This window comes from Tyto alba, unplaced genomic scaffold (genome assembly GCF_018691265.1).
Source record: "Tyto alba isolate M040663 unplaced genomic scaffold, T.alba_DEE_v4.0 Super-Scaffold_16, whole genome shotgun sequence".
NCBI classification, from domain to species: Eukaryota; Metazoa; Chordata; class Aves; order Strigiformes; family Tytonidae; genus Tyto; species Tyto alba.
Window position 1 is genome coordinate 12,779,111 of NW_024881278.1, and position 27,999 is coordinate 12,807,109.

The window sequence follows — 27,999 nt, forward strand, 5'->3', positions numbered from 1 at the left end:
CACAACATCTGCTCAGCCCTTGACAATGCTGCTCCACACTGTGGCAGCAGATACAACAGTCCACAGTTTGCGACTCCAACCAACCTCCCTCCTCTGCCTCTCTAGGTTTCCCCCTTTCCTGGAACAGCTCTTAAGAAATACAGTTTGGTCTCACATTAGAGTGTAGAAATCTGCTGCCACCTTCTCTCCTCTGTATGGTTTCTGAAGCTTATTATTTAGGTACAAATCCATATGCATTTATTTGTGCTTTTAAATACAATTTCAAGAGAGAATATGCTTTCCAGTCAGTTAGCTACCATACCGATGGCACAATCTCTTTGAAAATAAACTTTGCTCTTGTAGAATTTGGCTTTGTATCAACTTACACTGTAAATTGCAAACTAATGAATTTGTATTGGCAGAGGAAAATGTTTCTGCTTTTACAGACTACAGCATTTACTAGCAAACAAGATTACCAGGAACAATTCCCAGTTTCCCCAGCAACTTAGTTACTTGTCTCTTACAAGGCTCATATGTTGATTTGTTCCTCTCTGTGGTCCCAGTGTAATGAGTCTACTCTTAACCACCAGATAAAATTATAGCAACTGAATGCCAAGTTTTGTAAATTCTGATATTCTGAAAAGTTAGAGTATACCCAAGTGCTGGGCACAGAGCTGGGTTGTATCTTGATGTCACCAGAGCTCTAGGTTTCTGCTTTAGGAGTACCCCCCAACATTTTTGCATGTACTTAAGCTCAAAATAAGATACGCAGACTGGAATCATTACTTATCTTCTCAGTCATCCTCCCATCTCCCTGTTTTGTAAAACCAGGGAGAAACCCTTCAGTTGTGAAGCCAGAATTACTGTACAAGTGGGAGTCTACCTACAGCTATTTAACAGCAGCACTTGTAATATAGTTCCTTGTCCCTCTCATCTGTGCCTCCCAAGTGCATTTTATTTAGAATAATGGCAAGACACTTGTTTAACTTTCTAGGAGCTCCAGCTCTCCAGGGCACTTTTGTAACTTAAAAACTCCTTACATTGGCCTCTGATTTTTATCAATTACAACTGAGTTTTGTGTAGCAGTTAGAAATATACTGTCAATTATAAAATGACGTACCAGTTACATAATCAGTGTGACCAGCTAAAACCACATTGTTAATAAACATCAATTAATGGTCTTTACCTCTGTTCTTGGGAATCTGGTTAATAAAGAGCGATCTAAGAGTAACATGTTCTTTTACCTGAGAAATTAATTAAGCCACACTACTTCAACAGCAAGCTTCTGAAGTACCACAGGTCTGAAGTGCTCACACACATTAAACTATTACAATAATGCATTTTAGCAGAGTTGCTAAACCTCACTCAAAAGGGAAGCACAAATCACTTTGCAAACTATGGAAGAAGTCCACCAAATCAGTGAAATGCTTTGTGCAAATAAAGAAACATTTGTATAAAACATTCTAATTATAGTCTGGCAAGGCTTAAAGGAAAAGCACAAATAAATAGCACACATCTGCTATAGACAGATTTTTTTACAGGCTGTTAAGTATCTAACAGTGTTCAGGTATCTCAATCCCATGGAGATTAAGGACCGTCAGATTCTGAAAGCTTTTTTTAAAATCATTCAATAAATCTAGTCATTTTTTTATTTTTTTAATGAAGAACAACATAATTTCCCGTATGGTAAATAGATCTCTACTAACATTAGAATGAGGAAAAGTCTAGCTATTGAAATGTACCGGTTTGAAAACCGATAAAAGAAAAACCTTGTATAGAACACACTATTAGCTTCTGGTACTCACTATAATAAAGTGTTGAAGCCAAGAGCATTTTAAAAAATATAAGAAAGAACTAGCTTTTTATAGAGATAAAAATATCCACAGCTCTAGGGAGATATGAATGCTTGGTTATGACAATGTAAGCCAACCCTGCTGGACATGGCTGGAAGTTGGGTTTAGGTGCTCATTCCATGCCTACACATCAGAATGCCTCTTGCACCAGTCCATCAAAGAGTATGATATAGTACTAGTGCCTGCAACAACATCTCAGACGTTATAAAATGCTAGTTTCATGGCACAAGAGTTCTCCCTTTCAGTCTCAAACAAAATTAGAAATGTTATCATTGTTGTTCCCAGATCAGGGCCTCACCATGGGTTAGTCCACTGGAGGTCATCGTTAAATCTCAGCGTCTTCAAAGTTAGCCTCTCTAGGAGATTCTGGTTTCATTCCTAACAATTTACAGGGGCAGACGATCATTTTATGAAGCTTCTCTAAAAGTACAATCCACAGATACCTAAACATATATGTTTACAACAACCAAAACATAAAAACAAGTCTAAGGGCCTATAGGGTTTTTGTGCTGTGATGAAATTCTGTAGGACAATGAGAGAAATTTTCTACAACTTAAGAAATGCTAATTCCTCCCCCACATTTTCACACACCTCTAGAGAAAAGCTTTAATTCCTATTAAATTGAACTAATATATTTCATATTTGCATGTTTCTGTCCCAAATTAAAGTTAGGGAAGGAGAACGAAATTGAACAAGGACATATTAATCACATTTCAGGACTTGTAGCTAGTTTCATCAGCGGCAATTTCATGGTAAGTATTCTTCTTTTTAAAAGTCCAGCCTAGTTTTGACATCATATATGATATAGATTGTTGGTATGCATAATCATCAAGATTATAAGAGAAGTTACTTCTATTTCCTTTTGGTTAAAGGAAAGTTGAGCTTGCCACTACATCTGCTGTAACAGTCAAAGTTCTCTCTAGCTTTTGCTATTTCCACTAATTTTATTAAGGCAATGAATGACATAGTAAAACTTAACATTAGATCAGATGCAAGTTTCTATGCCTTGAAGGCCATTAAAAACCATTAAAGTAGAAGCTGCTACACACAAGAACTCATAAAGTACTTGTTCTAAGGAAAAATATTGCTCAAAAAACAGAGGAAGACACATTCCTCTCTTACAAAAGACAGTTCCATGTTCAACCATGAGTAGCATTTTCAGAATCTAAGCACAAAACTTAAAAACCATATAAAAATAATCAGATTTCATTTTGCTGACAATCTCAATGCCATAACCACCTGGTACCCACAGACCTCATGCAATTACTGCATTATACTTTCTATGTTTGTCAACTGATTTTCAGTCACCAATTTACCAAATGATGATTGCTGTTTTCACGTACTATATTAGCTGGAACATAGAGCCCTTGATTTAACTTGTTATTGTCTTTGAAAGATCTTTGCCAGAAGTTTCATTTTTAGACTGAAATTAATCTTAATTTTTTTTATTTTAAAGAAAATGGCTTGTTCCATGTACAAAACAATTTTTTAGCAGGTTGAAGGATGTTTATACAAGCTCACGTATATTTTTAAGTTGTCTTGCTACAACTTTTAGCAAGAATAAAAAAATCCAGGTTTAGTTCATTTTAACCAGTTACCATAATTTAATTATGTTCCCAATGTCAAGGATAATTTGTAACATTTGCTCATTCAGGATAATTCTGTTAATATTTTGAATTTTCTAAAGGGAGAAAAATGCAGTCTCTAGAGTATTTAAGTTTTTCTCAGCTGACATCTTCACGAGGATTAAATTTTGTAAGAGGATAGCCCTCAATAAAACCTAATACATTCCAAAGAGAATAGCTCAAGCAGACATTCAGAAAAATCAGTTCAAGTAAAATGCTGTAATGTAGCATAGTTTTTGCTGGCTGGCTGGCTCCTAGCTCATGCCAGGCTGACATAGATGAGCTGTGTGGCCTTCTGTCCAGTTTACTGCATGTCCATACAACACTTAACACTGTTAGAAGTAAATGTCTAATTCTTACATTGGGACTGTAGGACAAATGAACAATAAAAATTTCATCTTTAGTCATCACTGGATACTGGCACTCAGATTTTCAGGGCTGAAAGTATAGAACTCCACATATTGGCACAAAGGACAAAGATGCTCAGCTATGAATGCACTTCAAGAGGGCGGGCATGGGCTGTCAGGGTTTTTATTGGGATGAAGCTATCACAGAAAAAAAACATGTTGTTGAGGTGCTTTAACCTAGTTAAAATTTGAATCATAGAACAGCCCAGGTTGGAAGGGACCTCAGCAGATCATCTGGTCGAACCTTTTGTGGGAAAGGGAGCCTAGATGAGATTATATAGCACCTTGTCCAATCACATCTTGAAAACCTCCAGCAGAGGGGAAGTTCTTCTACTAAACGATTGTTTTTACCACAAAAAAATTTCCTTCTTATGTTGAGATGAAATGTCTCCCAGTACAACTTGTACCTGTTGCCCCTTGTCTTCTCTATGTGGCTCCTTGTGAAGAGAGAGCCTCTGTCCTCTTTGTAGCTGCCCTTTTAAGTACCAGAATACTGCAATGAGGTCTCCCCTGCGCCTTCTCTTCTCCAGAGAGAAAAGACCTAACACTCCTTCAGTCTTTCCTCACAGGGTAGGTTCTATATCCCTTTGATTATCAACATTATGTTCTGTATAAAGAAATCAGGTCCACATTTTTGCACAGGGGTATGCATTTTTAATTTCAGGGGAGGTCAGAGACAATTCTCGTCCCTGAGAAGAACACCATTAAAACCGTATTATAGCGCTGAAAACTCAATTCTGTTCTTTCTTTGACTTTGTTCACTACTCAGCAAAATGCCTTCTTGTTAATTATCGACTTCATCATCGAGGGACAGTTTAATCACAAGACTGTCTGAAGTTCAGGCTATCACAGCAGTACTCGAAGGGAATTTTGCACTGCGCATAATTGGCCAGGTAATTAGAATACAACATCTTTAACTGCTCAGTTACCAAACGTAAACCATGCAGCACACAATGCTTGACTCGTGGAGGACTTAGGGGAACCAACACAGCTGTCAAGTGCCCATTTTTACTTCTTCACAGCATAGCTAAGCAAACAGCCCTGGCAGCTCACTGCTACCCTGTTCTCCTGTGGGGTGGTGATGTAAAAAGAAATGCAGCGAATTGATTGTTCTTTCAGGACATCCAAATCCACATGAAAAGATGACCAAAAAGCCAGGATTTTTGAAAAGCAGAGAAAACCCACCCTCCTGACAACAATGTCAAGTCAGAGACAATATACTTTTATGAAACAGTATCACTGCTAAAATTGACAGTGCTACTGCGTGGGAGAGGGTGCAGTTGGAGGCTGAAAACTTATTACAGGATCTGCATGGTTTGAGCTACAGATGTTTTCAGCACACCATAGTTCTGTATAAGTGGACGGGTGCAGTACACAGCTGGGAAGAGCAGCCGTGCTCTAGTAACTGGCTTATGGACAATTCAGAAGTTACCACACCAGGTTCTTTACATTAAGAAGTACACAAAACAATAACATCAGGAAAGGCAGTTCTTTCATCTGTTGAGGGACAATATGAAGTGCTAGGTTAAAACTGGCCAGATTCCCAGCTCCCTTCACTGGAAGGCTAAGTCACAGCTCTGATACTTTGCAACCTTTTCTCATTTCCACGCTAAATGAATTTGTGGCCTGTATTTGTTCACATGTTCCTTGGTCAACACTGTTTTCTCCTTCAGCTAGCTCTCCTGTAATTCAACAGTTGTCTTTCTACAAATATAAACACCAATATCTTCTCCTCATGTCAGTAGACTGAAAAGGGCCATTTTGTTCTCTCACCTTGTGTGGAAAGACCTCTGCTCCCTAAGCACCATTCTAGGAACCCTTTTCTACACCTGTTCTCATTTTAAATTTCCCTTCTCAAACACAGCTGACAAGACTGGTATGCAACACTCTGAATTAGGCACTGTTACCGTTTCATGCAATGGCAATAGCATATTCTTCTCTCTTCCAGAAAATCTTCACCAGACTTGCAGCTGACTGGTGTGGCAATTAACAGAAACTGTCAAGTCTCTCTTACCACTTCCAGCCAATAAAACCCCTGTGTGGAACAGAAATTCTTACTATGCTCCATGTACAAGATTTTTCATTTTCTGCTACAGTTTTTGCCTCTGGGACTCCAATCCTAAAAGCACCACATTCTTCCTTACTTTATTCCATTATTGTATTAGCAATACCTCTCAGTCCTACATGGCCACATTTATCCCACTGCTTCTCTGTTCTCTATGCTGTCTAGAGGCAATGACTCATAAATTCTTCTATTGGTTGGTCCAACAGTCCTATGCCTTTCTCACTGCTCCTCCTTCAGGAGTTCTCTCTTCAGCTTGTGAAGAATTTGCAATTGCCCACACAGGCTTTCCAAACGTAACTTCAGTGCCTCCCTGTCTAGGAACAGGATAAGACATCTCCAGCCACAGAACAGAACTGACAAAATTTATTTCATCTTTAAGAGAATAAAGTTGTTAATTCAGGGCATTTGCTACTTGTCCATGTTCCCAAATTAATCCTACCTTTAAGGAACAAAAATAACAGCATGAAATTCTTTAGCAGACAAGACCTACAGAAAGCTGCTTTCTGGGAGAGAACAAAGGAAACTTTTGCAATAAGCAGCTAATTCAATTGCTTGTTGCCTTAGTGTCCTGGTTACATTAAACCTGCACAATATGATTCTCACTGGAAGGAGAAATCATGAGCCAGACATAATCATTAGGCAAACTCAATCATGCTTATATTATTCAGATATAATCAGAACCTACTTGTCCTTATCATTGTAAGGTGTTTGAAAAGCACCATGTTTATGGGGGGGGGCTTGCCACCCCCCTTCTATTGTTAGGCTACAAAAGATAAACTTCTAGACTCTCCAAATCTTTGTAGATTTGGTTCAGCTTAACAGAAACTACTTTGCTACAGTCAAAAAAAAAAAAAAAAAAAAGGCAAAGACAAATTGCCTTTGAGAAAGTGAGTCAGATCCAGATCCAGAACTGTGATAATCTGTGTATACACTTTGAAATAGTAACACTTTCTACAAACCAATGTCTTTAAAATTTATTGAAAATACAAGCAATACATAAACAGAATTTATTTTCTATTCCAGATTCATATAAATTCACCATCACTGATATAATTAGAAACTTTATACCACAGTGTAAGATCAAATATCCTGCAGGTTTTAAAGTAAATAATTTTCTTAAATTAATTTTCTTCATAAGTACCTATACTAATACAGGATCTGTCTCTTGATAAATAGAAAAAACACTAAATTTCAATAGGGCTATGTTACTTTATCTTAAGATAGCTTAGGATGCTACCCAGAAGCTAATTTGACTTAGTATAAAAGGTGGCCCAGACTTGTCCAAATACTTGGATGAAAACAGCCAAGCTCTCAGAGGAGTTAACCATACACTTCACACATTTCACATAAACAGGACTTGCAGGATCTCAGAACTCTTAAACCAGCCCATTTTTTACATTTAGCTACATAATCAAGTTCCAGAGCTTTGGATAACTTTGACTTATATAGAGATGGATAGCTCTTAAATAGTATTCATTTAACAGTAACATTTTCTTGCTAAAAATCTATAAAATTTTTTGCTATCTGAATTAATGCAACAAAACCAGTTAACAAAGTGAATACTTGATATTAACCTTACTTTAGATCAACAACACTTCACAAAAGGTATTTGTTTACAAAGGGGGCCTAGACATTAAATAACCAATCTAAAGGTCACACAAGTCAAAGCTAGAAACTTAATGCATGCTTTACAAGTTCCATATCTTCCTCATATCATTATTTAACTAAGTATGGTTCAAGAATGTTCTCATTAATCCACAGGAGTTATGAAAACACATGACTGTATTTTAGGATTCTTAAGACCCCTAGCTATGGTCTTCATACTTAATGGTAAAAAATAATAAGAGAATTTGGGACTTTCGATAAAAATAAATCTGCTCTCACTGGAATCTAATAGACTCTGGAAAGCCCTGCTGGTAATCTCAGCCTCACAAAGCTCTCAATATTCCTTCTATCTCTTTTTCTATTTTCGGAAATAAAACACATACTACTCCCAGTCTAAATACTTGTCCACTCTTCCGTCAAGGACAAATGATTAAGACAGTCATCCTATATATGAAGCACTTGGCCTGCCTAAAGAACCCTGTGATGTGAGATGTCGTACCTATTTCACCATTTACTTTGCAAAATTACTGTCTCTTTTTTTTGAAAACCATAGCTATGCTGTCATACCAGCAGTATAAACTAACATCTTTTATCATTAATCTCCAGCCCTACACCCTTTATCAACTCTGGCATGGTTCTATTAAACTTTGTGTTTCATTGTAACATGACTTCAATTCAGTGACCAAACACACTTACTTTGAATTAAGATTCACAACTACTCAAGACAAATGCTACTAAACCCATGGCCTGTATCATGATGTTGAGTCAAGAGAACAGGAAATAAGTAGTAAAAGTTTAATCCAGAAGTGAGCTGTGATTTAACTCTTTTCTGAAATCATTGCAGCAAGACCACTCTTAATGCATTTAGCAACAATTAATTCTCAAAGCCAAAACAGCTGCACATTGCTGATGCTCTCCAGATGCAAGCTAAGGAATTAAATCATGGGATAATTCAATTGGAAAATTGCTTGTAATTATGGAGAATGCAGCGTCTGCTTGACTCCTCGTGGTGATTGGTAGTTGCTTTAAGAATAGTGAGGTAGTCTGTGCAATGCATAGTGAATACAAATAAGTAGCTGTGTTAGGAGAAATCTCATTTAGTTTCACAAAGATATGGGTTTAACATTGTTAAAACTGTATTTGCTGACATTAATGATAATCCATTTTCACTGTCCCATTACTGCCAATGACCCACTATCACTTACACACAGAACAGTAGTATTAACTTAGAGCACCTTCCCTCTGAAGGAACTCAAAGTACTTTGCAAACATACAGAATGTGGTCCTACCCTAAATAACGATGATCCGAAAAGGGTTTGTTCTTTCTCACCTCATTTAATATACATGCAAGCAAACAGGCTTGCTCTAACATGTCATTTAAATCTCTGATGCCACAAGGCTGACAACTTCTGGGAATGAAGAAGGGTGCTCCTCCACTTCAAATATTAAAAGTAAAATTCTCAGTTATGATTCAACAACAGAAGAGCAGGCTGCACAAAGGTCTAATCAGAGACCCTCTAGTATTGTTGACAACAGGGAAGAAATCCAGAAGAAACTGGTCTTTCGGGTTGACAGTTACCAGTGCAGGAAAAAAGCCATCTTGTCATCTGTAAACTGAGCACATGTATTCTTAAAATAACAGGATGATGCAGTGTTCTACTCTCTTTATAAAATAGTCTTACCAGAACTGATCCGTATTAGCATTATAACATTTGACAGAGTCTGCTGACTATTTTAAAAAGAGTCTTGGCTCACTGGCAAACTGAGGGACAAAATGGCTGTTGTATGTTATCATATTCCTACTGAGTCAGTGATGGAATGGGAAAAACACTTAGAAATACTGTTTTCCAGTTTCCTGGTTTAACTACTAAAACACATAGCTCTTAGTTTATAGAAATCCAGTTACGGTAGCAGTGGTTAATATGACATACATTATCTGTGCTTTAGCTTCTGTTTGCCTGATTTTTTTTTTTTTACTTTAAAAAGCATTAACAGAAAAACCTTTAGGGAACAAAAGATCAATCATTTACAAGTGGCTTCACAAATCAATCATCCAATATCAAAGTTGAAGTTGTTATTTTTAGCACTATTAACTACATACCAATTAAAATTGATTACAAAGTCACAACCCCTCATTAAGTTGCTGTCAACTAGGGGAAAATTCCTCAAAAGCATTTTTTTTTTTTTTTAAGCGATTGTAAAAATATTCCCATCAATTAGAGAGACATCTGGTAATATGGAAAAGGTGATAAATTATCTCCTGTTCTCAGTGTTAGTGCTTTATAGACCAAAGGTGATGCAAGGGAGAAATCCTTATGGCTGTTACCTCCAACTGAAAAGAAGTAGAAACATCATTGTGTTGGGGTCAGAGACAAGTCATTCTCTTTCTATAAATGTGTTCTGTGGTGACCAAAGCGCAGGTCTCAGTAGCAGAGATGACATGCTATCAAACGCATAACACGTTCTGTGAACCCAATACTGCAGAGGCAAACCTTGTATTTCAGTCTAACAAGGTCCTTAAGCACACGCTGTAAGTATTTGAGTAGTCCTAAGAAATACTGAGAAGTTTGTCTATTGTCACACAGCAGATATTGGTCCTTAGAAAGACTGAACCCTACAGCAGAGTTATTCTAGTAACCCGATATGCTACTATTTCTACATGATGTACTTACTCCCTTTACTGCTCCCCTAGTTTTCCGCTGCCTGAGCTACATGCCACCAGGTTCAGTTTTAATTCTGAAGAGGAATAAAATGTTGAGTCCCACCCCCCCCCCTTAATGACATTTGCCAAATTGCCAAAGAGTTCACAAAATATAAGGTTTCTTCCCTCTTGAACTTGTTTCACCAGATTGCAGTACAGGTTGTCAAGCTGCTGTTCATCTAAGTTTCTGGTCTAATACCAACTTGGTAAAGGACCAAAGATGTTAAATTGGATCACTCAGAAATGCCCTGTGCAGGGGCAAACCTCACTCTGGTCTCTCTGCTGTCCCTTACCTCATGCAGGAAGTGCAGAACTTCCACATACATAATGAGCACCAATTTTATTTTCCTCTAAGTATACAGGAGTGGGAAGAAGTGGCACCACATTGCTTCCTTACACTACCACACCAGCTAGCACCTCTAAGGTAAGAAAAGCATTGCACTCATGTTAACAACAACAACAAACAACAAAAAGCTGTCACTATGCTTGCTCCCATACCTGCAGCAAGACTTCCAGTGAGACAATGCACATCTATATCACCCTGGGACAGTGTCAAGCTTTAAGGAACATTCCAGACTTCAGCTTAACGTGCTTTTATAACCAGATGATAAGAAACTAGGAACTACTTCAGCAATTTCACAAATAGGCCCATTTCAAATACACCTGGGCTAGCAAAATGCCACTTCCTCACTTTCTGAAGTCTCTACCTCTTCATCCAACAAGCCCAAGATGCTTTCAAAGGACAACAAGAGGACACCTGTTAAAGATCAGAGGAGGAGGAGGGAATAAGAAGGTGCTTTTCAGTAAATATAACAAAAAAAAAACAACACCAAACAAGACTTTGATAACATTGCAGGAGTGAGTGTAATCTGTAGTTCACTGAAATTTCTGCAGTCTGTATTATGAATAGTTGTTTTAGCAAGAAAGAATTGTTAGTAACTCAGTTTCCTTAAAAAAAAAAAAAAATGTTTGGCTTGCCAATAAAAGTAGCATACCAAGTAACAGATAAAGTAACCAACAAGTTAGTTAATTTTTGCAGGTCCTTCAGGTCATTCTTGCTGCAACGCCCATTAACAGCTTCACACTCAGGGTAAGGTCAGTCTTTGGTGCCCCACCCTCCCCAAGAATTAATGGATGTAACATTAAATAACACACATAACAATCAATTTGTAGCTCTAATGCAGTACACTTCACCTATCCACCCAAAGTACTCTGAAATGTATCATTTCATACAGATGAAAAAACCCAACACAGTAGAGAGCAGTTAAAGGCATTGTCTGTAATGGGCATCTTTTCCATTGAGTTAATTCATATCTCTTAATTCAGGGATATCCCAGCCAAACTCCTCTATGCAAAAAAACCTCTTCCCCCTAGTTAAGTGGTGCTTTGCACACAGGTGAGGTACCTCATTAGGTTGGAGCTCAGTTATTTCAATTACACTTTGTCACTCACTCTATAATGAAAATACAAGATGATCACTCAAGTGGCACATTTTTACAGTTCCCCTTACCTCTCCAGACACCTTCTCACTGTAAATCAGTGGAAAGAAATGGAAGTTCTCAGCTTCACACAACACTCATCCATGACAAACTTCCCAAACATCTCAGCTAAGTGCATATGCAAATGCACAATACCAATACTATTAAAAACATATTAGCTCTCCTATGACTTTACAATGGGATTTCTCATCACTACAAGGAAAACCTGAATGCCAGTCCCTGAAGTTTCATCTGTACTGAAATACCCCTTAGTCCTGTCACTGAGTCCTGGCAAATGTCCACTGTACAACAGAACAGTTTTTCTTGAGTTTTCCTTGATTTTAAGGCAACCAGGAGTAATACTGCTGAATCCAAACACTTCAAATATTCTACTAGTCCATATTCAATTCAGCTTCATGTATGACAAAAATCTCAAGTCCCTTGGACAGCAAACATCTACCATTAATCATTCTGCATGCTGACCACAGAGAGAACTGCCTGCAGCAGGTCAAACACCAACCTTGAAAAGGCCTGGAATACATTTTAGTCATCCCTTGCTTCAAAGTCATTACAATTATCACTACTTTTTTCAGGAGGTTTACAGGTAACTGGAATCCAGATTTTCTGTTCTCTAATGAGGTGACCAATTCCTTCAGAAAGCTAAAACACTTTCTAGACCTCTATTCACCTTTCTCTGTGGACGGATAAGACAGCCAGCTACCTATCCTACGCTACCATTCATACCTAAATAAATGTCCTTGAAGAAACTTGCTATTAAAAATGTTAACGGTTGCTGTTCACTCAGCTGTTCCCACTAGTTTCAAATGGCTTGGCATCTTTACTAAGTAGTCATTTTTAGAATCTACTCATTCTTAACAGATACTCCTTTGGCTTGGTTAATCATAGGAAAGGTCATTACTTTAGGTGGAAGCCACAGATTCTGAATTATGATATATAATATTTTATAGTATCTTATTCTAGGACTCTTGCTTTTCACCCTTGATAAACAAAGATTAATTGTCTAAACTGTTAATTCCTCAGGAATCTTGACTTGACAATGATATGATAACATGAAATATATTGCCCTTAGCCAGCTGGAAAGATAAACCAACAACTACAGAATTAAACGGCTTTGCATTACTGTATAATTAGGTAGTGAGGATACGAGAACGATCTTTTCTTTTCATACTGATCTAAGAAAGTTCAGTATGTAAAATTCCAAGCTCTCTATGTCACAATAAACTTTTCCCTGTAATGAAGTGACCTTGTTGACATGCAGGATCAACTCAGGCAAGCAAGCAGAACCTGCCCTCTTCATAGTTGGCAGCCTGAAAAGCCGTAATTTTTTAGGGCAGCCAAACATAAACCATCCTCTGCCCCGCCCCAAATACTTCCACACCTTCAGGAAAAACACTGAGAGTGGAATTAAACCTGCATCATAATGTTGTTTTAACATGACCTTTTTATTTCTTCTATGCTCTGAATATACACCTTGAAACCAGAATGTCCTTGAACCTTCAGCTGCTCAAAATTAATACCAGAGCTCTGCAGCTCGGGCTTTTCTCTGATAAACAAACTTACTGTGACACGTGAAAAGAAACTGTGATCTAACCTTTATTATGCTGCTTATGTGCCTTGCAAAGCTCCAAATGACTGCCAGAGATGACTATCTGTGCTACGCAGCAAAATGCTTCCCCTCATTGCTTGACCTTTCCACTTCCCCGCTGGAAGCACACGAAAGCAGCAAGATGACCCACACTAAAAGCAACATACAGAGCTAGTTACTATAGTTCTGTCCTACATCAGGTTTATTCTTTTAACACAGGCAATGGCAAGCCACAAACCCTCTGGTTCTGCTGTTTGAACACCTCTCCAAATCTGGAGAAGTCTGCCCAGCATCTTGTTTACTCATATTTACACCAGGTAATTTAGAAAGACCGCCTCTCACAGAAGAGTGGAAAGATTTGCTCACATCCATAGACTAGGAATAAAAAAATGCAGGACAATGGCTAAAAGCCCACTATTACATTTCTTGAATTCTTAAGGAAATGCCATCTAGAATTAAGTGGTGCTTGCTTCTCATCTTTGTTGTGACACTGGAGCATTCAGCTAACAAAGCCAACTTTCATCAGGGTTTGCAAGTGATATGAACGACTAAAATAAGTAAAAATTATATTTTTAAAATAGTCTTTTTTCATTTTAGCAAAAGACAGTCACTCATATTTACCGTCTTTTAAATTCTGTTTATTTAGGGAAAGTAGAAGACAAAGGTCAAGCATTTCTAGACTGCTCGTATTTGTAGACAATAAGGACTGTATCTTGTAGACAAGAAAGACTATGTCACTGAGACAGAAGGGACTTAAGGGGACTTGGAGAAAGCGATTTCTTTACGAAGAGAGTGATGCACAACGTAATTTGCTGCACACAAAGGCAGTGTTGCTCAGCATAGGAATGGGGTCTAGGATTGGAAATCCCAAATCAACAACAAGATATTGTAGTGGGTATCCCAGCAGACTTACAACATAACATGGAGGGCCATGTTTTAGTGCTCCTCTTAGCACACAGTCTTTAACACAGCATGTCTGGAGAGTGAGAGAATATTCTGGAAAGTCTGGCCATAAGTTTGCTTCCCTCTCCTGCTCTCCCAGTATGGCCGTTCTTGTGTTCGTACATTATACCATCTGTTTAATCACCACGCTCTCAAAATAAGCAAACAAAGAAAACAGATGAAACTTCAGGGATAGCTTCTAACTCATAATTGAATGGAAGATTATTCATTAGAATCTAGGCAAGTTGCTTGGGGCCGCCTAAACAGGCATTGCACGGTATTAAGAAAAAATTTCTTTAAAGAGACAAAACAGAATTCTCAGTATCTTATCTTAAGCATTGCAACCGTTGGCTGCTTTGAGTAGGATAGAATAAGTGTGCTCAGTTTAATCTGCTACGAGAGAAAACTTGAGGATTATACAGCTAAATTCACTCCCTCTCAAAGTAAAGGTAAATGAAACTATTTTGGTCAGCTCTAACATTAACAATTCCCGTGAGTACGATTTAACCTCCAAAGGCATGTCTATGGGAATACTTGCTACACCTCTGAAGTAGTACATGCAATTATGTCTTTCCAAAAATGAGATATTACACAAGTATTAGTACCAACATGTCTTTTATAGATTTGCATCTAAGGAACTCAAATTTCATCAGAAAAACAAGGACAAAAATATGAAAAATTGACCTTCTCTTTCTTTACCCAAATTTACCTGTACAGATTAGGCAAAATGGTCAAACCCCACTTGGGTTTAGCTTAGCCTGCCCTAAAATCCTTACTGAATCATGATATTTTCTCTATCACAGTTCCAAATAAACAATTTTTTACTTCTGTTTAATTAGTCGGGCTTTGTTTTTGGCAAGAGTCACAGCAATAAAACCTCTTAGCTTTCAGAGTTCTGTGACTCTTTCAATGTATTCATTCAGGCATAGGTAAGACAACAACAACACAACAACAGACACATTATCATTGAAGTGAAGAACAATAGTGAAAATATTCCAGTTCTTGTCACTTTATTGATGCTTTTAACATAATCTCACAGAAGAGGACTGTAGAAAATCCCACGATGATGTCTACTTATTATAAGTGGAACAAGCCAACTTCATGACAAAAATACTGCAACAGGCAACTGACTTTTAGTACTAGTTAAGGTGCAAGAGATAAAAGAAGTTTGGCACAGCTAGGAACACAATTCACTTTGGTCTATTGATTTAACCACACTGTGCTTTAGTTTCTCTTTGATGACACAGAGAAACACCTTCCAAATCTTTAAAACCATATGAAGTGCCTTATTTAGTAAAGCATTCTCAGGGCCTCCTAGGTAAAGTGCTAAAAAAAGCACAGGTTGTTGTAGTAACTGGCGATAGATATAATTAGACTATGGTTTGTAAGGAGTGGCAATATGCAGCCAAGTGGCTGCAAGGCTTACAGCATCTTGCTGATACTCCTTTGTCATACATTATGATTTTATGTCCAGAGCCGTGTGCATAAGCTGTCATTGGCATGATAAAAAAAAAACTATACAGAAAATAGAGGTAGCAGGCAAGCTAGAAAGAAATTAAAACTACCAAATAACAATTTATTAAATCACTGAATAGTCTTTGCACAAATATGAGTTTTCTATACTCGAAAAGTTCAATTAAAAAACCCAAACATATGATATGCATGGATGTACACAAGCATTCAGGGATAAAGAACACTGCCCCTACATCACAGGGAAAAAAAAAAAAAATTACAAACGTGTGTTAATCCAGTAGTCTTTTCCTATAAAAAGGTCAAACACAGCCAAGAGCAGGATATGCTTCCCTCCAGCTGTCCTTTTATTATGCCTCTCATCTTGCCAAGGAGAAAGCATCTCTAAGAGTGAGAAAGAGACCGTTTTACAACCCATTTATTCTTCATTCTCTATGCCTTTTCTGGATATAGTTGTTGAAGTACATTAGTCACAGGTATGCAGCGAGCCATTAGAGCATACTAACATCTGATGCACACTGAAATTAATTTTTCTTTTTCAGCTTGGGGAACAGAGTGCTTCATGTTGAATTGCACGCAAGTCTTCACTGAATTAAGGAATGAACAAACAAGATTTCTAGAATCAACAAATCCACATGCTTATCCATAGTCCACATAAATACATACCTACTCTATAAACAAACACACTGTCCTACAGTGAGACAATAATTTGCCTCTTTAGAGAAGGCTCATTAAAGGGAAATAATTTTCCAATAACAAAGCACAAGTGTAATACTAATGAGAAGAGCCAAGCTGCAAAATGCTAAGAACACCTGGTCCATTTCTTGTACTAACAGAATATGAGCTGAAATCTGACATCATAAAAAGGCTGCTTTTTTTTTTTTCCTCTTCACAGCCCAACAGACTCTGGAAGCAAGTTGGCTTTGCATTTTGTGTATGAACATTGCGTAAATTCCTATGGGGCTGTGTTGGGAACATATACATATCAAGAGTTACAAGCTGAGTATAAAAATTTAAATCTCAACTAAACCAGCCAAGACTATTCACTGTAAATTATATTTTTTATTTTAAAACTCTGTTTACAAAGAACCTGATAGCCATCCCTACAAATCCATAAATCACCCATTCACAATAAGATCAATAAATAATTTTCAGTCCATGTGTTCCTTCCATATCTCACTTAAATCTTCTGCTATTTCACTTGTGGTATGTAGCTGATCCTTCAACGCATACACAATTATTTCCACTCATTCAATGGCTGAATCTTAAAGAGGAAAATAACTAACAGAAAACTGAATCCCACTTTGACTAAACAAAAGTGTGAAAGTTTACAAACCTTCACAGGATACCTGCTGTTTATCTGAATGCTTATAAATACTAAAACTAGGGTGGCATCGTACCACAGCAGTATCTTTTTAAGGACTATTCAACTATCTAGATTGAATCTTTACAAACCAGGATGATCCACATTCTTCTCCAGTATTAAAAAGAGGAATGCAATAAACATTCAGGTCTGCAAGTTTTTTGTCAAAATTTACAATAAGTTCAAAAACATTTTTCTTCCAAAATAGAAATTCTCCTGAGGAGGCAATTCTGGAGTTTTTTTTCAGACTGACCCTGTCAAAACCTCAACTCCATGTATTGATTTACTGAAGAAAAGAAGAAATACTCTGGTATCTTCTTTAAAAGACATAAGATAGATCAATTCTATAAAATCAAGGCATATCCTCAAACCAGTCTTAAGGATTAATGTAAAGGGAAGACATCTGCCTGTCTAGCATGAGCCCAACTACTCTCTTTACCCTTTATTCTTTCCCCTGGTAAATAGCTATCTTTTTCAGAGAGATTTCCTCCCCTCCTCCCCACACCTAATTTTTAGTGTAATTGTTAGTGTTGCAAGTTTTTTGGTTTTTTATTTTTTCGCTTAAGGGTCCTACATGAAAAATAACTTCTCAACTACTTACTTCTTACAAGCTCACATTGATTTATACTCTTCTGTTTTGTTAATAAAGTGATAATCTGAAACAAAATATTATTTATTATATTTTATTATCTGCCTCATTCTTCTTTGTCTGAGGAATCATAAATTAAAGTCAACAGCCATTTTATAATCCTGCAGTTCATTATCTCCCATTTGCTAATATGCTCAGTGCCTGAGCCTTGCTCCATTTCTTTAGTAATAATTACAAAAATCAAAACCACATTAACACAACGTGCAGATACTTCTTGCTTTAGAACTTAACATAAGAGCTTTTCAACTAATCAGTGGCTGGTTAGGACACTGTCCTCATTCATCTCCCACTTCCCCTGCCATCCTTCATGAAAGTTTAATCTACATTTTCCATTAAGGAGTTGTCTCAATTGGTGTTCACATTTGCAGGGTGGCTTATTACTTTCTTGATTCTTATTTGAAATGGTGGTCATACCTCCCCAACTTATCTCTTCATCTGAAATTTTTATCAAGCAGCTGCATATTTTCATAGTTCTGAAGTCTTCAGATAACAGAAGCAGAAATTCACTTACTTTACACTCACAAGATTTAAAAGTGGAGCAGGCGACCTGCTTGCATCACCATAGTCAGGAGTGGTCAAGCCTCTAATCCTTCAAGTTTAAAACTGTATTTATGGTTGGAAACAGATCACCCTGACAACATTTGATCAAGCACAGATCTGGATCCAGGTTGTGTGTACTTGTTTTGGGTCCAGCTGCTTCTGGTCCTTTCTCCTTAAATATACAAGATTAATTTTGTACTAGTGGTTTCTCTCTCTTCCTCTTCCTTGTTAAATTTTACTTGGAAGGAAGCCATGACACTGCTCCCAGATCAGGGACCAAAATTATTGCCCTCCACAAGTCCATGGGCACAATGTTGCTGACAGGAAGCTGAGCCAGTGCCTCTCTGAAGGAAGGAAAATATGAGCACTTCAGTGAGGTAGCAGCAGGAGAGGTGAATTCTGTAAAGGCGCACTTTTTGATGGATGTTACCTGCTACTCAGAGCAGTCTCCTAGAGGCCCCCATAGTACAGAAAACCCTGGGTTTGAATCAAGAGTTGAGAGGCACAGAATTTATGGCTGGTTTGACCCATCTCAAGTTTATCAGAGAGGCAAAGGACTCCTTCGCTTGAGTGTGACAAACACATACGTCCACAGAGCTGCAAAGTGCAACCTCCTTGGTCTACAGACTCTGTCATTCTAACCACAAACTGGGTTGTCTAACCTGCCTCCTTAGGAAATACTGCCACAGTTGCAAGATCTCCAGTTTCTCATATTTCATTACAATAGACTGCAGTACATTTGCTGGTATAATATATTATGAAGGATCATAAATAATTAAGAATTAATCACACTTGTCAAAATAAATAAATGTCGTCAGTGATGCAGAATTCTTGAATTTTTTATAGCATCTTTTTGCTTATTCATGAATTAAAATAAGTCTAGTAATCCACAATGGATTGCCTCCTCATTACAGCACATACAGGCCTGATTTAGATCCCAACAGTGGATGTTTTCCTGTCGATCTTTAGCACATCAGTGGAATTTTTACCTTAAATCTCTGATCCTACAGAAAGTTACAGAAGTTTGACTTGCAAATACTGGTAGCTCCAGCAGATCTTCACGTACCGTGCAGGGCCTAGCTGGCAGACACACTAGTGATTCTATAACACACTGGTCCATTTACAAGATGGAGGAGAAAAAGGAGGAAAGTGAAGCGTTTTACCACAAAACTTGCAAAAAAAACCCGCAAAGCCTCCCTTCTATAGTTTTCTATAGACAGTCCTGCAGTTCTTCCTACCAAATACCCAATATTTTTTTGCATGGTTTGATACCATTCACAAATCTTTAACAGACTAGCAAATAATAGTAAATGTTTAAATAGTATCTTTCCTCAGACTCTCCAAATCGGTCTGAAACCCTTAATGAATTTCTCTCCTTTTACATAGGGAAGAAATAACTGGGCTGGGAGGTAAGGGAGGGACACACCACCACATCAACCCTACCAGCACAGACCAAAGATCCATTAGCTTCAGACATCTGGCTCTGAAAACAGAGAGGTGTAGATATATAGGAAAGAATATAGAAACAGGGAGAGCGAACAGTTGTACTTCCCCACCCCCGGCTTTCAGGCATCTATTGTGCAAGGACTTTCTGAGCCAGAAAATGTAGTCTTGAGAATTTAGTAGCTAGAACTATTTTTCTTTCCTGCACACATCCTGTCAATTCGAACACCCATAAAAGGTTTTAACACCAACAATACTCTGTGGAAAAAGGTTCCACAGTTTTACTGTTTGTTACATACTGAAGGATTTCCTTTTGTTTTGAACCTGACATCTAATTTCATCTGATGACATCAAATTTTATATTAGAAGAAATAATGAATATTCCTTCTGTACTCATCCTTCTGGTGCTTTATAAAGTCTTGGGAGTTTATAAACTTTTAGACATCTTTTATAAAGGTTTTATAACATTCTGTGATTTGTATAAAACTCTGTCATGTATTCCATTAGATTTCTCTTGCAGGCAGGGTATCTCTAATTAATTTAAATGTTCCTTTAAAGACAGCTGTTACATACTTTAAATCATCCTTGTTTCCATTCTTTGAATAACTTTCCCAGCTGTACTAAGTGATTTTTGATTCATAGGAACCAGAACAGAACGCTGTATTCTAGATACAGCTGACCCACACATTTATACTATAGAATATTGTTCCTATTTTCTACTCCCTTCCCAGTAAGTCCCAACATCACATTTTCTTTGTCATTGCTACTGAGTTAATGTTTTCACAGGCCTATTGTTACCTCAAAATCAGCTTAAGTGATTACAACCAGCTCAGAATCTATTCTTATATATGCCAAACTCTGATAATTTCTCCTACCACCTCAGTTCAAATAATCTACACTAAATTTCACCTGCCACTAATATCCCGTTAAGCATCACTTTTCAATTCCTTGCAAACCAGACCTCCAATCTTTTGCCCTGAATAATTTAATATCAAACTTTGCCACCTCACCATCTATCCCTTTTCAGAAGATCAATGATTTGTGTGACACCACATGCTGAACACGACAAGCGAGTGGAGCACTCAGACGTGACTGTAACAAAATGCTGAGACACCTGAAATTTCTTCCTCTAGGTAGCTTGATCCATGCCGATTTATTCTGATTTCTCAAGACTGAGCTGCATCATGCTGCAGGGATGGGCAAAAATACAGAAGTTCTCTTTGGGAGATCTACCAATGATTTCTTACCAAACCTTTTACAGACACTTATATAAAGCCCAATGAATCATACCCAAGGCATTTGTCTCTATCAATGTCTTGACATGACTTGATAGCCAAGTGACAAGGATGAGCTAAACCACCCCAAAATCTAGTTATGCTATCTGTTTATCTCTGTGCATTACTGTCTGCAAAGGAGATGAAATGAGATTGAGATAATTGGAAGTACAATTTGCAGGAAACAGTGGGGGTTGGAATTACTGCGCTTAATTATTTCAGATTGAAACAGACCACACAACTATCTGTGCCAAGCAGCTGTAATTAAAGTGATTTAAAATAGAGAGATGCTAGCTCCAAGTGTTGATTTTCAAATGAGTCTTTATATGCAGAAGAGTTACAGTCATCTATGAGTTGCAGACCTACAGTTCTACTGAGGGGCTTAAGGGAAAATTACCACTATGTCCAACATGACTGATAATTTAAAAACAAAACAAAAGAAAAAAACAACAAACAAGCAAATAAAACACCCCAAACAACTCACCCTGGCATCCCACAAATCTAAACCCACTCAATCAATGTGACACTGTGTACTTGCCCCTTGGAATAGGAGAAAACAGCAGAACACAAGCTTCAGCCTAAATTGCCTATATTCCAGATGAAGAAAAAAACCCAAACCTTTGGGTTTAGAAATGGAATTTTATCCCAATAGGCAACTGGAAATCATCAACCAATACTACTCTCTACCTAACTTTACCAAAAGAATTCAAAAGAAACAAACATCAACAATATGCAACACTGCAGCAATCCGGTCAGCTCCTCCAGCTGGAACAATACATTTATTTCCTCATGGGTTTTCCCCCTTTTCTTCCCCCTGCCCCATTCTAGAAAAGTGAAAGCTACTCTTCTCAATTCAAAACAAGCAGGTTTTAATTCCTAAATTTCAGCAGCAGCCAACTTGCACTAGAATTTAAGAAAAAGAAGAACAAAAGCAGACATTCTGATTTACCTCAAACTTTCACTTAACTGTATCTTTGTAGCAAGAAATTTAGTATGCGCATGTATGTTCTTTGATGTGAAAATTAGAAGATATTTGCATGCATCACAAATGTGGACCATCTGCTTTACACACAACACAGATCCCACCAAAATGACTTGGTTTGCTGATGAATCAGTGCTCAAGCAATGGGCCTTAAAAGTTAATTTATAGTGTCTATCTGAGGAAAAGTACTATACTATTGATATGGATGAGAAAACAGAATTAAAGAATATGAATGAAATCAGCACTGAAACTTTTCCTCCACATTTGCCTGAACATCAGAACTATTACAAGCAGTCAGACTGCAGGTCTGACAAGTCAAATACCATCTCTGACACTGGCTACTAAGAAAAAGATCCTTCTACTTGCAGCTTTCCGTGCAAGACGCTTCTTGAGTCAGGGACTGTAAAAAGACTATTGAATTAAAGAACCAGGGGTGAATGTATTCTGCAAGAATTCATCTGATCTTTCTTTAAACTTATGCATACTTCTGGCCTCTGTAACATTAATTCATGCATCTTATTACCACAGTTTATTCAGGTACTACATGAAAAATATCTCCTCTCTTGCTTGTTCTATACCCAGCACCCACTAACTTCACAGCTGCTTCCCACTGCTCTTCAGTGTGCATTTTTATAGAACTCTAAGTCGTACCATCACAGACAGAATAAAGAATCTCTGCCTGTTTAGTTTTTCCTAGTACAGAAACCAATCCATATCCCCAATAATCTTTGTTGTCCTTCCATATACCTCTTTGTTTGACTGGTTAAAACTTGTAGCTGCATCCTCATCACACCACCCGACCTTTACCGGGAGAGGTTTTAAGTGGGTGTCACTAACAGGAAGGATGTTAAGAATTTTTCTGCTTTCCTAGGATTAGAAGAGTACAAATACATCTCAAAATCTTTTTAGAATTTATAATTTTAATGAAATATGCTGCTGTTCACAGATATGCTCATAAGCAGGAAAAATAATTCCAACAAACCAAATTTTCTTGCAAGGAAGGAAAAAAAGACTATTGCAATCCCCTCTTATCACGCTTCCTAGCTCTCTTTAGAGTCAAGAATTTTTTTCTTATATTAAGGGCAAACCCCATCTTTTGTTTTCTTAACAAACAGAAAACCTAAGCCCTGGACACAAGGATATTACCTAAAATGGTCTGCAAGTAAGCAAGCAATAAACACGACCCAGAGCAGAAGTAAAGCCAGACTATTTTATTCATCTCTTTCAAACACTGAATGACCTTAAACATAGGCACCACAGTACTGTTCTCATCCAAATACCATCCATGGCATGGGCCAGCCTGATTCAGATTTATCACAATACTATATTTGATATTTTGCTCCCCATATATCTATAGCAGATTGCCTTTAGACAAAAACAGATCTTTCATGTGCAGAATGACTCTTTTTGTCTGTCACACTGTTTGCATTGTCTGTAAAAGGATTATAGCTGTCTTAAGTAAATTTAGGAGGACATTTTTGTTTGGGTGGGGTTTTGGGTTTTTTTGGTAGGGATTTTTATGGGGGTGGGAGTGAGGCAGTTTTGTTTTTAAAACTAACCACTACACTGAAGGCATTACATAATTATATTCATCTTACCTTTAGGTGTATTCTCAGAGTGATCTCTCTCTGGCCCATCCGGGATGTTTAGCTGTGAGATGTCCTCTGCATTCAGTCTGAGCCAGGCATCATTGTGGGTTTCCTGATCTTCTGAGGTAAAGGAATATTCCAGCTCACAAGGAGATTCAAAATTGCAGTCAAATACTGAAAAAGAAAACAGACATAGAACATACCAGGTAATTTAAATTCAGCTTCCTCTGTACTGGAAGGTGTGTATATACACGTGTGTGTATGCACACTCATTTTATACTTCAGTAAGTTAGAGCTTGCTTTTTTCCATAATGAGGTAGAAAGAAACAGAGGAAGCCCATAAGCAGGCAGGCAAAAATGTGTCCGAAATGGACGGCACAGAGGTTCATTGTGGAGGTAGCAGCAAATCAGGAGGAAAACCCAAGAGCCAGTAATTCCCCTTCAGGACAAATAATAGGGCAGCACAGGCTAAAGCAGGTAAAGGCAACATCTAGACTGAGAGGGAAATAGCTTAGTTGATAAAACGGGACAGAAAGCCAATCTTTTCTGGAATGCTGGTTCAAATTTAACCAGGACCATTATAGTGCAAAGACTACTAACACGCTTCATATTCATGTTCCATCTCAGTGAGCACAGGACTCTGCAAAGTGAGTCGTATATCCTGGACATATGGGACATGCTGGGAGCCATCGGGACTGTACCCTGCGAAGAAACCTTCTGACCCCCCTGAGTTTGAAACACTTTACTGAGGCAGCAGAAGCTTAATCTGCTGCTGCAGAACTTTAGCCTCCAGGCAGTACAGCCAGCATCTGCCTCCAACACAGACGTTTCTTTTTGAGATGTGTCTCTTTCAGAAACCAATTACTTTGCTGGTGCAACTATGATTCACTTCCCAGTGTCCAATATACTATCACACCATAATTCAAGCTGCTTACCATGCAGTGATAACCTGCACGGATTTTACTTTTAATTGTCAAAATTCCTAAATCACTATAGTCAGCACTCAACACAATATTTAGTAACAGAAAGAAACTATTTCTGAACTAACTCAATGTTTGTGAAAAGGCTAGATCCGTTCAAAAAAGCCCAACAGAAAAATCCAGCTATTCTTTAGAGTTTTCTACACTGTCTACTGTCCTGCCATAGCTACGCAAGTAGAACAAATAATCTGAATTGACATTACTCAAATTAACTATTTTTTTTTAAATTTCAATTACATTCTCTATTAAACATCTAATTTCTTCTTAGTGTGCACAGATTTATGTAGCTCAGCCTATTCTCCTGATGATATAACATTTTCTAATCTGAAGGTTAATACTGTTGCCCTCTCACTATACTTTTCCTAGCTAATTTGCCTTTTTAGCAGAAAGCTGGAAGGAACAGTCTATTTTCCCAGTTTATATTTGATTTTCTTAATCAGGTGCTTTATCATTCACTCAGCATTATGAACACCATGGAAATCATATAATGTAAGGAAACCATACACACCACAAGCAGCAGTAACAAGGGTTATACATATTTCCTAAGATTTGAATGCACATGTTGCTACCCTCTTCAGGCCTGTATGTTATCAATATAAATTTCATTACACATGAAGCACACTTCAATTTAGGCAGCAGGGAACAGTGGATATATTCATGCTATACAGTTTACTACTGCAATATCATACCCAAACCTCAGACCACTTATCTCTAGTCCCTTAGATGTTCTTCAAGAAAATAAAAACAAACCCAACATCTTTTTAACCCTATAAAGTGTTAAGAGTCTATTAAACTTTGTATCAAAGCCCAAATACTCAACTACATGTTACAGAAGATACATCATCATTATTGTATAGTTACAGAGAACACCTCAACTAGTATGTGCTTCAAGGCACTGTCAAAAAAAGCAGGGGGGAGAAACACAGCTCATGCAAGGACTTTTTTGACAGAACCCACAGGACAACAGAAGGGAAGGACAAAGACAACACGTGGCAAGAGTGATCATTTCAAATCAACTACTTCATTCTTCACGGGCTTCTCTCCCACATCAGTCTCTAACATTTTCAGGGGCTTTCCAGCATTCACTGCTTGCTTCTACTCCTGTTCCATCCAACTGCTGCCAACAGGAGCCTTTGTGCTCTCTTACCCTCTTGCTGCCAAGCAGAGAAGCCCTTCATAGACATCCACAAGGCACTCTCATTTTGCTCCTCCAGTCCTCGCCACCTGACAGTCTGATTACAGCACCTGCAAGCACTCGATAGCCAGCTCAGCTCCCCTGTTCAGTCGCACTGTCCTGAACCTTCTCCTTAGAAGATAGCTATCAATCAGCTGTGGAGCCCTTAAGATGGCAGGCCTCTGACCCACAACTGGGACAACTTAATTGGGGTATGTGATTAAATAAGTCGTCACATTTAGCATTATGACCCCTGCAGACAACTAAAGCCTCTGCCTGAAGCGGGAAAAGTCAAGTAGCAATACCATTCCCTTTCCTTGCAAGGAATAGCCTACATAGAAGTGGACATGATCTAACATGCCTGGTGTGGTCAAGCAGAATGGCCTTTACAACAGGTTATTCCTTGACAGAGGAGGAGATTATTTGGCTCATACATCCAAGGGCATCTGCGACTTAATGAAAACATACTTGCATCTTTTACAGAACTCGATAGTTCCCCCACATGACCAGAATATCTGCGCTCTTCATAGGCTCTTATTTAAACTAATCTCGTATCAGACACAAATTTCAGTGCTATTATTCTAGTCAGTACAAAGAAATGATGACAAAGAAATGCTATCTGATGCAACACAGCAAAGTCTATGCAAACAGCATCCAGTCTTCCAAGCCTAATGTTAACTTCCTACCCTGAGGCTTCCCTTCTTTCACAATGTCCTTCACTATTGACAATGTAATATACTTTATAAAAAAGGCATTGTATACAACACATACATTTCTTTCACTGATAAGCTGCTCTTGGTGGGGTAGCTGCTACACAGCCATATAAACCACATTTGCAAATACAGAACCTTCACGATATTTGAATTGCTGACACAAAGCACCTGCCATTTTTTAATGCCTCTGCATAAAAAAAGGTCTTTCTCCTTCCTTTTTTACTTTTGTCTTAACATGTTTAAATGTGACACACAGTTTATTTCTTTTCTTGCCCAGCTAAGCACATAAAGAAGTAGCCATGTACCTTTGGAAACTGAATAAAGGCCATTCTGCCCTTTTCTGAAGAACTGCCAACACTGCAGGAAAGGTAATTAAATCTAACACAACTTTTAGCAATTAGTTTTTAAGCCTACTATTAATATAAATTCACTAGATACAGAGCTTTAGGACTCGAATAGTGTGTCTAGTCAGTAAAGTGGGAGGTTTTGTGCTTTTTTTTGTTTGGTTGGTTGGTTGGTTTTTTTTTGTTGTTGTTGTTTCTTTGTTTTTTAAAGATGTGTTACAAAGCTTTATATCCAGTATATGCATTTATGCCACAGCTCTACTGACATTATAGAGCCTAAAGGCTCTATAGCAATTTAAGTTCCAGCAAATTACAAAGTCTCTTTTTAAATATACTGCAAAAAAAGCAACACCTTGTCCAACAGTCTTTTGCATCTGCAACCACTGGACACTAGAGAGACAGAAGAGCTAATTTATTAGAAGTCTACTTCATCATCATTACACCTTTACAAGCATCACTTTTGTTTCCTCTTTAATCAAATTAAGTTAAACACCTGTTTAAAAAAGGCTGTAGATGTCAATCCTTTCTGTTTCTAGTATGTAAGAAGATACAGGATACCAACCATAGACTGAAAAGTAAACGAAGCTACTATACAATTGAAAAAGCAGTGGAATCTGTGTGTGTGTGTCTGATGACATTAGTCTTGTGAGTGCTTCAATTTATTTATTTTTAATCAGTGTACTTAACAGCAATAATTTGTGCACAAATAACTAAAATATCTGGCAAGTACATCTGTTTCAATTAAACTGATTGGAGTTTTCTGATAAACAAATTACTTAAAATAGTATAAATAATACACCAGAACAGAGTAATTTGCAGGAAATACCCTTTTACATTGCAGCAGGTCTGATTATGAATCATTCGCTCTTTGGATCATCTTAGACCATTTGTGTAACCACACATCATGGAAAAATGCCTTATTTAGAACAAAAATAATCTAATTTAAAGAGAGACATAAAAAGCCTATTCTTGTTAAGAAACTATTCTGATTATCGTTTCTTCAGCTCCCCAACAACAGACTAATTTGTTTTAAACCACATTGCCTTTCAACCACAAAAACCTTACCAGCAGTTAATTTCCTCCTAGACTGTTCCTGTTTAATTCTACATGTGTCTGACTTAAAAGGGTCTTTTTCACTCCTAGTCTGCAGACACTTACAAATCACTCCTCCATTACTCTCAGCTGGTCACCCCTTTGAAAAGGTGTGGTTGCTTTCA

The 27,999-nt window shown here is 37.7% G+C and overlaps 1 protein-coding gene across 2 annotated transcripts in view; it reads right to left on the bottom strand.

The window, feature by feature from the left end:
• The window catches only part of ALK (ALK receptor tyrosine kinase), a 322,024-nt gene that overhangs the window by 203,081 nt on the left and 90,944 nt on the right, over positions 1-27,999 (bottom strand). For both annotated transcript variants that reach the window (XM_032989384.2, XM_042789515.1), the window contains exon 3: positions 23,581-23,745. In XM_032989384.2, coding sequence (XP_032845275.2) covers positions 23,581-23,745 — 165 coding nt within the window. The remainder of the gene's footprint in view (positions 1-23,580; positions 23,746-27,999) is intronic.